The sequence below is a fragment of the Drosophila gunungcola genome, unplaced genomic scaffold (assembly GCF_025200985.1).
Source record: "Drosophila gunungcola strain Sukarami unplaced genomic scaffold, Dgunungcola_SK_2 000001F, whole genome shotgun sequence".
Lineage (NCBI taxonomy): Eukaryota > Metazoa > Arthropoda > Insecta > Diptera > Drosophilidae > Drosophila > Drosophila gunungcola.
This window is the reverse complement of record NW_026453197.1, coordinates 11,822,716-11,834,732: the sequence shown is the minus strand read 5'-3', so window position 1 is coordinate 11,834,732 and position 12,017 is coordinate 11,822,716. Positions and strand designations below refer to the sequence as shown.

Below are 12,017 nucleotides of genomic sequence, written 5' to 3'. Positions count from 1 at the left end.
GATACAGCCTTATCTGAAAACTAATGTAATAATTGTGCCTATTAAGTATTTACCACAGGCCTTGGATGTCGAGCAAAAAGGTTATACAAAAATAACCAACGAAAAAAATAAACAAAAATGTTTGCCTTGAAGTTTACAAATTTTCGAGCAAGCCCTAAAGAATGCTATAAATTGCCTTAAAACACGCCTTGCATGCCACTTAAAGATTAACGTAATATTGTAATATTTAAAATATGAATAAAAATAAATATATTAAAACTATATTTCAGGTTTAAAGGTTTTCTGGATAGACACATATTTAAAAAAAAATGTTTTAAGCCGCTAAGTCCTCCCAGCTTTACAGTCCTCCGCAGCATTACATATTGGTTTATAGCCGTTTTTGATATAAAATAATTTGAAGTCAATTTTTTTAATCCTATGCATATCCTTAAGATACTGTCTACCCTGTAAGAAGGTTTGTTGGGTTTCCCCAACTTGGAAATGCAATCCTTCCCGTTTTCTCCTCAAAGTCCCTTGGACTGAGCAGTTTGATATAAGAACACAAAACAATTTTTGAGTTTACTTGCGCAGAATGAATAACAAAGTTATTATTAAGTTTGGAATTGATTGGATTTATAAAAAAAAATACACATTTTAACCGGATCGGTCAATATTTTACTCCATAGTATGAAGAGTATTTGTTTGCACCATTTTTCGATTTATGTTATCAAATTTCGTTATCTGCCTGACAAATTGGATGTCTTTTATTTTCGCACAGGTGCATTGCCATGAGACCGTTTTTCAATCCAACGCAGTGCATACGATCGTTCCAGGAGTCAGGTTCCCCCGGGCTCCATTTCAGGAAGGAATTGTTTTTGCCGGAGGTAGCAGACAAAAAATCACCCTTTCTCTGCCGATCGTTGATGCCCAGCCAGTACCTGGCATCTCCATCGAGCTTCGCACTTAGTGCACTGAGTTCTTGTCCATTTTTGATGGATGCTAGAAACCCGCCATTTCTTTTACATTTGATTTGGGCATCATACCAATTGGTTTCTTCTTCTTCGATGTAAAAGTACCTATCGCCTATTGGCTCAAAGTTTGGTGGGATGCATTTTACCATGGACGCGTTATTAGTTATTATTGAAGCCTTAATGCTTCTTAGTATTTCCTTTATGTCTGACAATTGCCTTTCCATACTATTTTGAAGATTTTGAAACCTTAGCTCCAGGGAAGACTTCCATTCATCTAAATTCAGTTGGTTAAGTTTCTTTAAATTTAAATTAAGGGTTTCCTGCTTACTTTCGGTTTCAATAGCATTGTACTGGTGCTCGGCCAAGTTTGATTCATGAACAGCAGCTAACAAGGAGAACAGAACTGCTGCCAATTTAAACATTTCTAATTTCTTTTATTTTCGAAGTGGTAGACCCGAACAAAATGAGATTGAGGAGACAACTGAAATATTGGGAGACACTTGCTTGCTTTAATACGTGCCCAATCTGACCTTTCACACGAAATCTGTTTGTATGTTGTAGTGATTTGGCTTATCTATTAATTTCTCGGTTTTTTTCGCATCTAAGAGTCGTTTATACAAAGATTACATAAATATTCCTTGCTGAAGGTAAAATAATTTCAGTATAAAGTTAGCAAAGTGTATGTTTTAAAGGTCTGAAACTCTTTTAAGGAAATATCTTAACAAATTGTCCGGTTGAGCGTTATTGATTTTAACTTTTTACAATAGTTTTCAATTGTAACTAAGTAAATAAAAGATATTATTTGACCGCCTTTTCTTAAAAAAATAAAAATATTCGTTTTAAAACTTTCGGGCTTTATTAATTTTATAATTTGAAAAAAGCGTTACGTAGCCAGTTCTTATCGAATGCTTGCCATCGATTCTAGCAGTTATCGATAGCTGACAGCCCCGGCACGAGAACAGCTGCCCATCACCGTTTGCTTTAGTTGCCCACCTCTATTGTTTTTTTTCCTATCAACATGAGCGCTGTGGTCGATCCCCTGGAATTGTTGTCCCAGAAGGGCAACCGCCAGCCCACTTTTCTGGGTCCAATATGGAATCCGCTCGCTTGCGGAGTGGCCGGAGTGGGCGCGGCCATTTTCATCAACTGGGGCTTCCGTAGACCCGTGTTTTCCGGTGCGATTTCCCCTCGTTTCCATGTGACGTAACATTGTTTTTGTCGAATATAACTAATCATATCCCTTTGATTTGCAGGCATTCAGAAGCATATTGCCTTTGGATTAATTGGGCTCGGTGCAGGATATTATTTCGATCAGAAACGCAGTGAATATCTGGCCAAAAGAGACGCCGTCCTTCGGCACTATATCGAACTGCATCCCGACGATTTTCCCGTCAAAGGTTAGTCTATAGGGAGTATACTATAATGGCAACAGCCTTTACTAAACCAATAATTACATTTTTAGAACGCAAGACCTACGGTCAAGTCCTGGAGAGCTGGGTGCCAGTTCGTTAAATGGATCGAGATTTGTGTTGTAAAGCAAACGTTGGCAGTAGTTAATAAAACAGCTTTAATTGTAATACATATGAATACGAAAATGGATCAAATGGATTAACTATTCGACGTTTTTCAATAATACACTGGTTTGTTTACTTAGTGCTTCAACATTTTAGTTTCAAAAAATGTATATTTGTAATATACTTTTTAAGTGGGCCAACTTTAAGTTAATTATTTTAAAGAGGAACTAAGATTTTTAAATTTCATTTAAATATACCTATTTGAAAATTAAAATTTATTTATTGTTTTAAGGAACACATATCCCAAGCCCCTCATTTAACACTTTTATTTGATGTTCTTAAGTCTCCAAACCAAGTTAAATTTCTTTCCTTCTTTTGTATGTAAAATGGAGTCTTGCTTGCAAAATTAATCAACTAAATTAAATATATCCATATTTGGTACCATAGAAAATTCAAATACTTGTTTGTTGAACTATTACCAAATGTGCTTAAAAATGAATTGCAGTGTTGGGGTTGAGTCTCTGCTAAATGGTCGCGGACTTCTGAACCACGGATTAAGTAAGCGATGTATCGATGTATCGATTGGGAACCGATTAAGTGTCATCCCTAGAAAGAGTGTTCATCGAGTATATGCTCTTTAGTCGCGGTGAAAAACGGATCGAACTTTTGGTAGGACGTGTCTACGGTAAAAGTTTATCCGCACATAATTTATCACTAAAAAGCAGCAGCCAAAAAGCTGAAAAATATGCGCTTAAAATCAATTAAAAAAAATAAAAGAAATTAAAGTGAAGCAAATAAAATATAAACTCAGTTATACATAATTCCAAAAGTAGTTGTAGGCTAAGTTTGTGTGCTTGTGTGAGTCTTTGTTTTACCGTTACAATTTACGAAAACCTAAATAAAGTGGAATTAGTGAAAAATAAATGCCAAAATTAAAAGGCAAACATAGCAAAACCAATTATTGTTGATTAATTACAAAATAAACAAGTTTTTTCGCCTTGCTCTTTTGGTGACCAAGAAAAAAAGTTTAGAAGCAGAAACAAATAGCAAAAGCCGTCGGCTTATTTCACCTGGGAATTTTCTTATCAGCAAACAACGATTATGGCAAAGGTAAGGAAGCTAAGCTCTTAATTTTATTACAAAATTATTTATTTATGAACAGATGTTGGGTACTGCTCCATTTCGAGTTCTATTTTCCCACGGCAAATGTTTGTCAATTTGGTTTTTATTTTATTGCTTGTGTGTGGGTGGTTGTGGGCTATCCTTTGGGTGGATTCAGTGGGTTGATTTCCCCTCGTTTGTATAAATTATGCATGTTCTGTGGATTCGCATTGATTTCTTTGGATTGCAAAAGGAATCGATTCTCCACGATATTTTATGATGTGTAAAATTGAACTGCAATCGTATGGAGCGAAACGAAATTTTGTAGAGCCATAAAAACAGTTATGGCAAAAAGGTACACTCAAGTACGAGAATAAGTGGGAAATGAAAGAGATTCGGAAGCCTGTCGTAAAGGGGACTCCAAGTCGTTAAGGTTGGAGTAACTGCGAAAAGGTAGGGTGTACTTTAGAAAAACACAAGATGTGTAAGATTAGCTTTTTTATCTATCTTTGGCTGTGTGGTTTCCTTTTTTTGCTTCTTTTAAAAATTCCTAAATTTTGTCAGCTTATTCTCTAATAATAATAACACTAAAATTATATTCGCATGGACCTATCCGCTAACAAAACAAAATCAAAATGTCCATAAGGCTTTAAATTTTTTTCTTTAAACGCTGTTAAATCCTGTCCATCAGGCTAATGAATTAATTTCTCTAGTACTTTTCTGCCACCCCTACTTCGAAACAGAGAGATTCCGCTTATTGGCCAATCTGCACGCTATTACGATGTTGGGTCGTAAAGAGCCGTGAAGCCCTCAATTCCAATCAAGGGATTAAAGCTCCGAGAGGCTAGGACAAAGTGAAGCCATTTCTCACTGGCCAGGAAAAAGTCCGTGATCCATTGCAGAAATGAGCCACTTTTTTCTTGAGGTTTCCGCCTCGCGGCGTTTCGTCGATATGTGCAGCTCGAGCAAATTTGGTAATACATTTTTTATGACCCACCACGTGTGGGCTTGGAGAGTGGGTCCTTTGGACGGGTGGTATCGGTGTGGGTGGTTGGAAATTCCCAACCTCTGTCGCGTGACGGAACTGAAGAACTTTCGCTCGTGACAAGTTTGTTTTCCTCTTGACAAATTACCTTGCCACTTGTCGCTCAACATGCAATTACATTCCTCTATCTTTAAGTTTTTCACTTCTCCCACCCTCTCATACATTTTCCTATGAAATTTTGTTTCGCACACCAAATTCGGCCAAATGTCCTGAAGTCAAGTTCAGATTGTAAAAGCGAGATGGTTGGGGCGCTGGTTTTCCTTAAGATACAACTATTATTGTGTTCTCAGGGATGAGGAAGGACTAAGCATTGTGTAGTTTGCCTTTTGTCCTTGAGTGGCCTTTCAAAATCAGTAAATACGTTTCTCATGTTGCGAAACCTAGTCTAAGGATGTCACTATCGGATATCCTAAAATGGCATACAAAAATATGTTTAAGAAAACAATAATTTTAAATCAAGTTGTTTGGAAAACTTAATAAAGTTATTAGCTTATACATGTCTAAATTATAAAAAGTATATGTTTTAGTTTCTTTATGTTATTCAAATTTATTTTTGCGTTGATTAGAGAATATGGTGTTATATATCGCAGAACCATTTTAAACCGGGTATTTCGCTTTATAAAGATTTTTTCTTAAGTGTTTACAACCGTTTTTAGTTTAGAAACCAATTTGACTTTCACTTTAACGACAAAACCCTACTCAAATGTCTACAGGGTATGACAAATATATATGTACAGTACTATATTTGTATTCTTCAATGACTCTGACTTTTTTGTTGTTTTCGCCTTTTTTCGCGACATGCTCATGATCATCACAGTTTTTCCCGCCCACTTTTCATCCATTTGGTTGTCTTGCCATGGCCCCTATAGCATTATGTGCAGCCTGTAGTATTATTATATTCTTTTCATACAATTGTCGACAGGGGGCGTCCTCCTATTTACGATTTTTTCGTGTCAACAGCAGCAGGCGCAACAGCAGGAGCTGCCTGCAAGTGCAAGGATAACAGGGCGAAACTAACAATAAGTTGGAGCCATTTTTATTGTATACTCAGAGTACCCCCATTTATGCGGAAAAGATCTAGAAAAACAGCAAATTCGTTTATGGGAAGCTTAGAAATTCAAGGGTGATTATTTTAGGAGTGGCCCAAATGTTACTTGTACCTCGAATTTAGCATTTTTTTTACATAATTTTATGATTTCAATAAAATTTGACATTTTTTTAAAATAGTTTTTTAATATTCGCAATGGGATTTTATATAACTGCTCTATTAAAGAACATTGAAAACAAAACATAGAAACTTTGTAACTTTATCTGCAATAACTTTATCCGTTGCAAGTAGCATCCACTATGGGAGTCATTTATTGCTTATTGAACACATTCAGTCTGTAGCATATGTTTCAATATGGAGAGCTTATCCACCCTTCTACATTACACTATTCTAGACCCCCTTTACGTTTGCCATTTATGATTTATGCTGGCAGCGGTGGTATTTTTGTATTGCGATGCATTCCACCAAAAGGGCTTCTAGCCTTCGTTTCGCTCCACAATTTCCCCATACATTTATGACTGCCTTGGGTGCATGGAAATTTATTGATTACGCTCTTCCTTTTCGGCCACATATTGAATGCATCTGCGTGAATTTGCTTTGCTATTTATGCGCATTAAACAAACAGGAAAACACCAGGTCAATATAATCTATGCTAATTCGCAACATCATCGGTTTCGGTATTTGTTTGTTGTGCAGGATAATTGGAAAATTCTTAATTAATAAAGATGGCAGTTTGAAGAGTGCTCTCGTTAATTATTTCAAACCGCTACATAAATGGTTTAATAGTCTGTAATTAGTTTTTGGCGAAAAACATAATAACTAACTTACTGATAGGGTAAACATGTGAAAACAAAGGAGTAAATGTACTGCGCAGAAGGTGTTTTAACTTCAAAATTAATGGAATTGTACATATTTTACTAGCATTTGTATTATTATAAAAATTTTATTATATTATTAACAAATATAATAACGAGTCAAAAAGATATAATGTTTACAAAGATCACTCTTTACGATAACTGGAAAAGTCAGCTAATGCAGAAAACCAACATTTTAATTAACTTTCTTTCGCTGCATGTGACGTTTAATAAATTTTGAATAGAAAATGAGTAAATTAACTGCACTGAAATGTGTCTTATCCTTTGCATGGAAGCTCTCCGGCGTCATTATCCTTGCATATTTGCAGGCGTTACATGCATCGTGGCTTATTCCCCCCCTCCCCCCAATTTTTACCAACATTCGGTATTTCAGTGCAAACACGTAGCGACCCACGTGTGTGGCCCAGAAAACGCGGCAAAATGTTGTAGGATTCCTAAGCTAATTTCATTAAATATTCATGGCCACGACACGACAATGCACCCAAAGTGTACACCAGAAATACATATAGACAGGGACATAGAGATAGATATAGCTACTGTCGTCGTTGCAGTGCCGCCTTCTTCGGATGCTTCTGCATTACGCTACATCCTCTGCCTATGTTCACTTAAAAAAAAAAATGTTGAATAAAATATAAAAAATATGTTTAAAGCATTTCAAGATATTAAGAAAGTATTTTTCAAAATTAAATAAATCTTTTTATGCCTGTTCCTATAAAAAAATATATAGCGAATTAACAACATAACTTTAGTTTCCTTTCGCATTTTATTGTCATAATCAATCTTTACAAAGAAGTATACTTGAAAAAGTATGTTACAAATATTACGTTTCAGATCCTTTTCAATAAACTGGTTACCCTATTGAGAAAATGTATTAATACCATCCACAATCCTGTTAATATAGTGCGTAACATTTCGGCTTTAAGTTTAAATAGTTCAGGTCTAGGGATTTCCTAATGTGTGCCAATTATAAAATTTGGTGTAACATTTAAGTCAATCTGAATTTATAACTTAGAAATGTTGTTATCATAAATGCTACTTTTGCCGTGACGACTCTACTTTACGAATGAGGGTTTTTAAGTGTCATGAGTGTGTCTAATTTCTTATTTGTTGCTTTAAGTCATTGAAATAAAAATAATGTAAAAGCTGGTGAAAAAAGAATTCAATTTCAATTGCTAAAATTCTTTTTAGATTCGCAAAATTAAAAAAAAAAATATTTTAAATATTTAAACCAATGTTTTAATTCGGCATAATTACATACATTGTTTATTTAATCAAAAATAGTGATTTATTTTAAGTTACCCTTGTTTTTTAGGTGTAACTGTTTTCAAAATGTCAAAAGGACTTAAATTTAAACGTGCTTGGCAAAGTTTTTGGGCAAAAACGCCGCACATGTATGACTTAGTCGATAAAGCGAGAGTGACGGGTCCCGTAGAAGGGGACGCATAGATATATCCTTTATGCACCCATTGTTGCCACGAAATTAATAGTGTTTGCGTTGGCGCTCAGCCGCAGCAGCTGCCCCTGACAAATTTTCGTTCAATCATTTGGCCTCGGGGTTCACGGTGATTTGATTTCATTTTGATAGACGAGACGCCACACAAATAAATATAAAAATAAAGAACTAAGACAGACATTTGATAAATGATTCGTTATGCGATGCCAGCCAATTGTCTAATGCGGAATTCTCCCCTCTAAACATTTTTTCTCAACAACTAATTTAATTAAGTTGCACAAAAAAGCAAACACTCGTGGGGTTACAGTGGCTGAATTGCAGTTGGGTGCATAAATAAAGGGGTGCAGATAAAAACGCTTGGAACAACGTTGGGGCTGAACGCAGAAAGCGAATCGTGTCCTTTGCAACCCAAAGACCATTAAATGTCCTGAAAAATGGTATATTAGCATTGGGCAAATTTAGCCAGAATGAATAGGTTCACTAAGTCAAGGGTTTACTTTAAACTGTGCAGTAAAAGTGGCGGATATTTCGGATTATACATGTCTTTAAAAGGACAAAACAAATTTTATAAGTAATATTTATTTTTGATTTTTAGCGAGCTTAATAGTCAAAAAAAAATTAAAAGCTTAATTTTAAAATGATTTTTGTAATATTTATAAAACAAAACAAATATTTAAACCCGACTAAAATAAAATCATTAAAAATTAATTAACTTTATTGAATTTTAAAACGTATATTAAATTTTTTTGTAGAGCAACTACTAGTCATATAGACATCTTTCTAAATTTCCATTTGTTCGACATTGTGGACTCCATAAATTTATGGAGTTTTTGCCTCCTTTTTTAAAAATTTTACAATTTCTTTCCCTTGTTTGTTTTTTGTGCAGAGTTGCGATTTCCTGCCAAGTTCTGTGTTTTGTTAGCTTGACTTGCTTCTTGGCAAATTTCTTTGGACAGGTTGAGAAATGGCAAATGGAAAAGATTAGATGAAAGATACTCATGTCTGCTATACGTTTTTGCCACAAGTTTTGCTATGCAAATTTATTTAACGATTTAATTAAACAAATATGTCATTGAAATTTTAAATGGGTAAATAATTTTGGGTCTAATTAAATATTAACACGCACACACAGTTTATGGCATCAATTTGAATTAATTGTAGTTTCAACGGCACTAAAAGCGCAATCAGCATAAACCGTGTGAAAATGCAATCAGAAAAAATTCAATAAAATGAAATGAAAACAGACGGCAAAGTAAACCATAACAGTTGGATATAGAACTTACCTATGGGCCGTGGGCTCGCATGTGATAAAAAAGTTGTTTTTCATTTTTTTGGTTTCTACTTTTAACTGTGCCCGCTGAACATGAAAGGCGCAGATAATAATTGAATTTTTATATAGGGAATGTAAAGGAGTGGCGCTGGAAATTGCCGGAAAGGTGTGCGGGTAAAAAAAGATTAGAGAAGCGTGTTCATAAAAGATTCAGGTTTGGGGAAAAGCTGTGTGTTGGGGAAATGGCTTTAAGGAGCGACTTTTAAAGTATTAATTTAAACTTGCTTGCTTAAAACTATAGATACTTTTAAATCCGTCCATGTGCGATAGCCCATTTTACTATTTTTTCTGACTCCTGTATCACGAAACTTATTCACCATTAATTTCCGACAAACCGACTTCCACATCCAAGTACATTTGATCTGATGGGCGCCAAATAAAATAAAAAATAGTATGTGCTGAAAGGTGCAAAAACCGTGTAACTTCCCCTGTTTGCACGTCTGGGTGGTGCCCCTGACCACATGATGGCATTATAGTACTTGGTGTGGGGATCTGAGTCTGGGGTTGGGTGCTTGGACGATTTAGTCCGCTTCTCGCACTTTATGTGTGTGTAATTGAAAATTAAGCGCCTGTCATCGGGCCAAGGCAAAAAGGGTTCAGAAATTGAAGCACTGAAAAAGAAATCACTAGTTTTAAGGTCTGTGATTATCTATAACTATGCGGAGTGTTGGAAATCTCTTTATTTACAATAGAAAACCCTTCGGTTTTTAATGGATATTCAGTGTATTAATAAAATTTAAAGTCACAAAATATTGGAAAAAGATAATATTTTTGTCTTTGTGTAGCTGTGCTGCAATGAGCCACTAAACTGCGAGAGTGAAGAACCACTAAACTGCGAGTGTTGGAGTGAAAGAGAGGGTGGCAGATACAGAGCGTGTCTTGCGGGCACACATTTGCAGCTACGATATACACGGATAGGTGAATCGCATTTCGATTTGCTGCCCGCAGTGGAAAATTGCCAGCTAACCATGCCATCCATTGAAATCCCCCGATGTGTCTGTATTCGTACATTCCTGTGGTTCCTGCCATGTGCGGTTAATTTGTTTCAAATCAGCTTTGCCAAGAAGGATGACGTGGTACCTGTGTCCTCGCCATGTGGGTAAATAATTTCACCACTTTCCGTGGAAATGAGTCCGCAGATTGCTAGGATATAAACCAATTAACTTGTGGCATGATCTGTCAACTAGAATGAATAATTGGCTAGCAGTTCAGGGTATTTGAAATTAAGTAAATATATCCGTATTTGGGTGTTTAAACTAATATTTTAGAATTGCAAAATTTATTTTAATTTTGTAAGTGTTTTAAAAAATGTAAAAATAAAATTCCTTAAATTGCTTGCTTTTAGAAGCATATTTTTCCATTTTAGGGCCATCTTTTCAAACAGTTTCTTCTTACCAATTCATGCAAATTGAAAGCTTCCGTTACTAAAACATTCATAAATCATAATGCTGCGAAGGGAAATCCCTAGCTAAAATTTGCACTTGCTGAAAGCCAATTGTTCTTTTTTTTGTATTTACTTGAAAGTGGAAAGCTAAAAGGCGAGAACGAGAAAAAAGGAAAAACAATGTAGGACCGAAGGGAAAACAATAGAAACAGAACTTACTAACCCAATTTAATTCCCGTGTATATACGGCTCCGACAATAGCAACAAGCGTTATAAACAATGAATAGGGGGAGAAACCACAGAACAACAATAATAGTGGCAGTCACTACAACAACTGAGCACGCGATGCCACCAAAAAATATGAACGAGCAAAAGGCGCAAATAAAAGACGAAAGCGTCTAAAATTACGGAAATACCCGGCCAGGAAAACTAAGGGGCGAATACTATAGTATCGAGGAAAAGCGCCTTCAAGTCACCGCAGTCGCTAACAAAATACAAGCACATAAATGCGGTCGTTGTGTGGCGTTCATTTTCCTTTGCTGAGGTTACGTACAAAATTTTCCCGAAAACTCTCCGTCCGGCTTAAATGTACAGAAAGTTCGGGGCTTTCGTCCTGAATAAAAGGATTATTTTGATGTGGGTACTAAGCCTTAATTATATCAGTTTGTGTTTATAATTAGGAAAATGTATAAGCGTGGAAGGAGCTTAAATTTGAGAACAAAGTCAGTCGAATGTGCAATGTAATATGTATTACATTTTGGTCTTCCTTATTCTTAAGTATACTTCGGGGCATTATCACAGCATCCATTGTTTTAAATGCCTTGTAAGCGACATGAAAATGAATTTTGCCACCGGGAGTCTAGATTGTCTCTAGCAGACATTTTCTGCGTTTAGCTAGGAAGTCCGGAATAAATATTATGCTTTGCGAATTCTTCTCACCAGTTGCGCCATAAAGCACTCAGAGGTGGCAAGATGGTTTGGTGGTTCAGAGGGAGCATGACGAGCCCCATGACAAACTAAGGGTTAGGCCACAGGCGTCCGTTTTAATGCTCGTTATAATTATGTGTGCATGTGTGCGTGGCGCACAGCACTTTTATGGCCTCTTCCCTGAAAACAACGAGAAAAATCAGCACAAAAACAAGCTCACTTAATGACTTGCACGCCAGGTGCCGTAGTTCTTCCCGCTTGCGTAACATCGCATTTCATACGACCCGTTGGCCGCCACAACAAATGTTTATAAATTGTATATGAGTATGTGCCGAGGTGTAAAAGCTCTATACACCTGAGGTGCTGACACAACTCTCTTGCAGTGCATTT

General features: G+C 36.0%; 3 protein-coding genes across 3 annotated transcripts in view; 2 read left to right on the top strand and 1 right to left on the bottom strand.

Moving 5' to 3' along the window:
* Positions 1–571: 571 nt before the first annotated feature.
* LOC128263186 (collectin-11-like) lies at positions 572–1,419 on the bottom strand. Its single transcript, XM_052997951.1, has 2 exons — positions 1,279–1,419; positions 572–1,224 (listed from the first exon to the last, which is right to left on the bottom strand). The coding sequence occupies exons 1-2, from the start codon at positions 1,370–1,372 to the stop codon at positions 707–709; spliced, it is 612 nt and encodes a 203-aa protein (XP_052853911.1). The 5' UTR covers positions 1,373–1,419; the 3' UTR covers positions 572–706.
* Positions 1,420–1,922: 503 nt separating this feature from the next.
* Positions 1,923–2,565, top strand: LOC128263193 (NADH dehydrogenase [ubiquinone] 1 subunit C2). The gene is made up of 3 exons (XM_052997959.1): positions 1,923–2,125; positions 2,204–2,347; positions 2,413–2,565. Exons 1-3 carry the CDS (start codon positions 1,969–1,971, stop codon positions 2,460–2,462), a joined length of 351 nt encoding a protein of 116 aa, XP_052853919.1. The 5' UTR covers positions 1,923–1,968; the 3' UTR covers positions 2,463–2,565.
* A 479-nt stretch (positions 2,566–3,044) lies between these two features.
* LOC128263168 (ERC protein 2) overlaps positions 3,045–12,017 on the top strand; it is an 81,068-nt gene continuing 72,095 nt past the window's right edge. Inside the window, exon 1 of the mRNA XM_052997916.1 lies at positions 3,045–3,574. Coding sequence (XP_052853876.1) covers positions 3,566–3,574 — 9 coding nt within the window. The 5' untranslated portion in view covers positions 3,045–3,565. The remainder of the gene's footprint in view (positions 3,575–12,017) is intronic.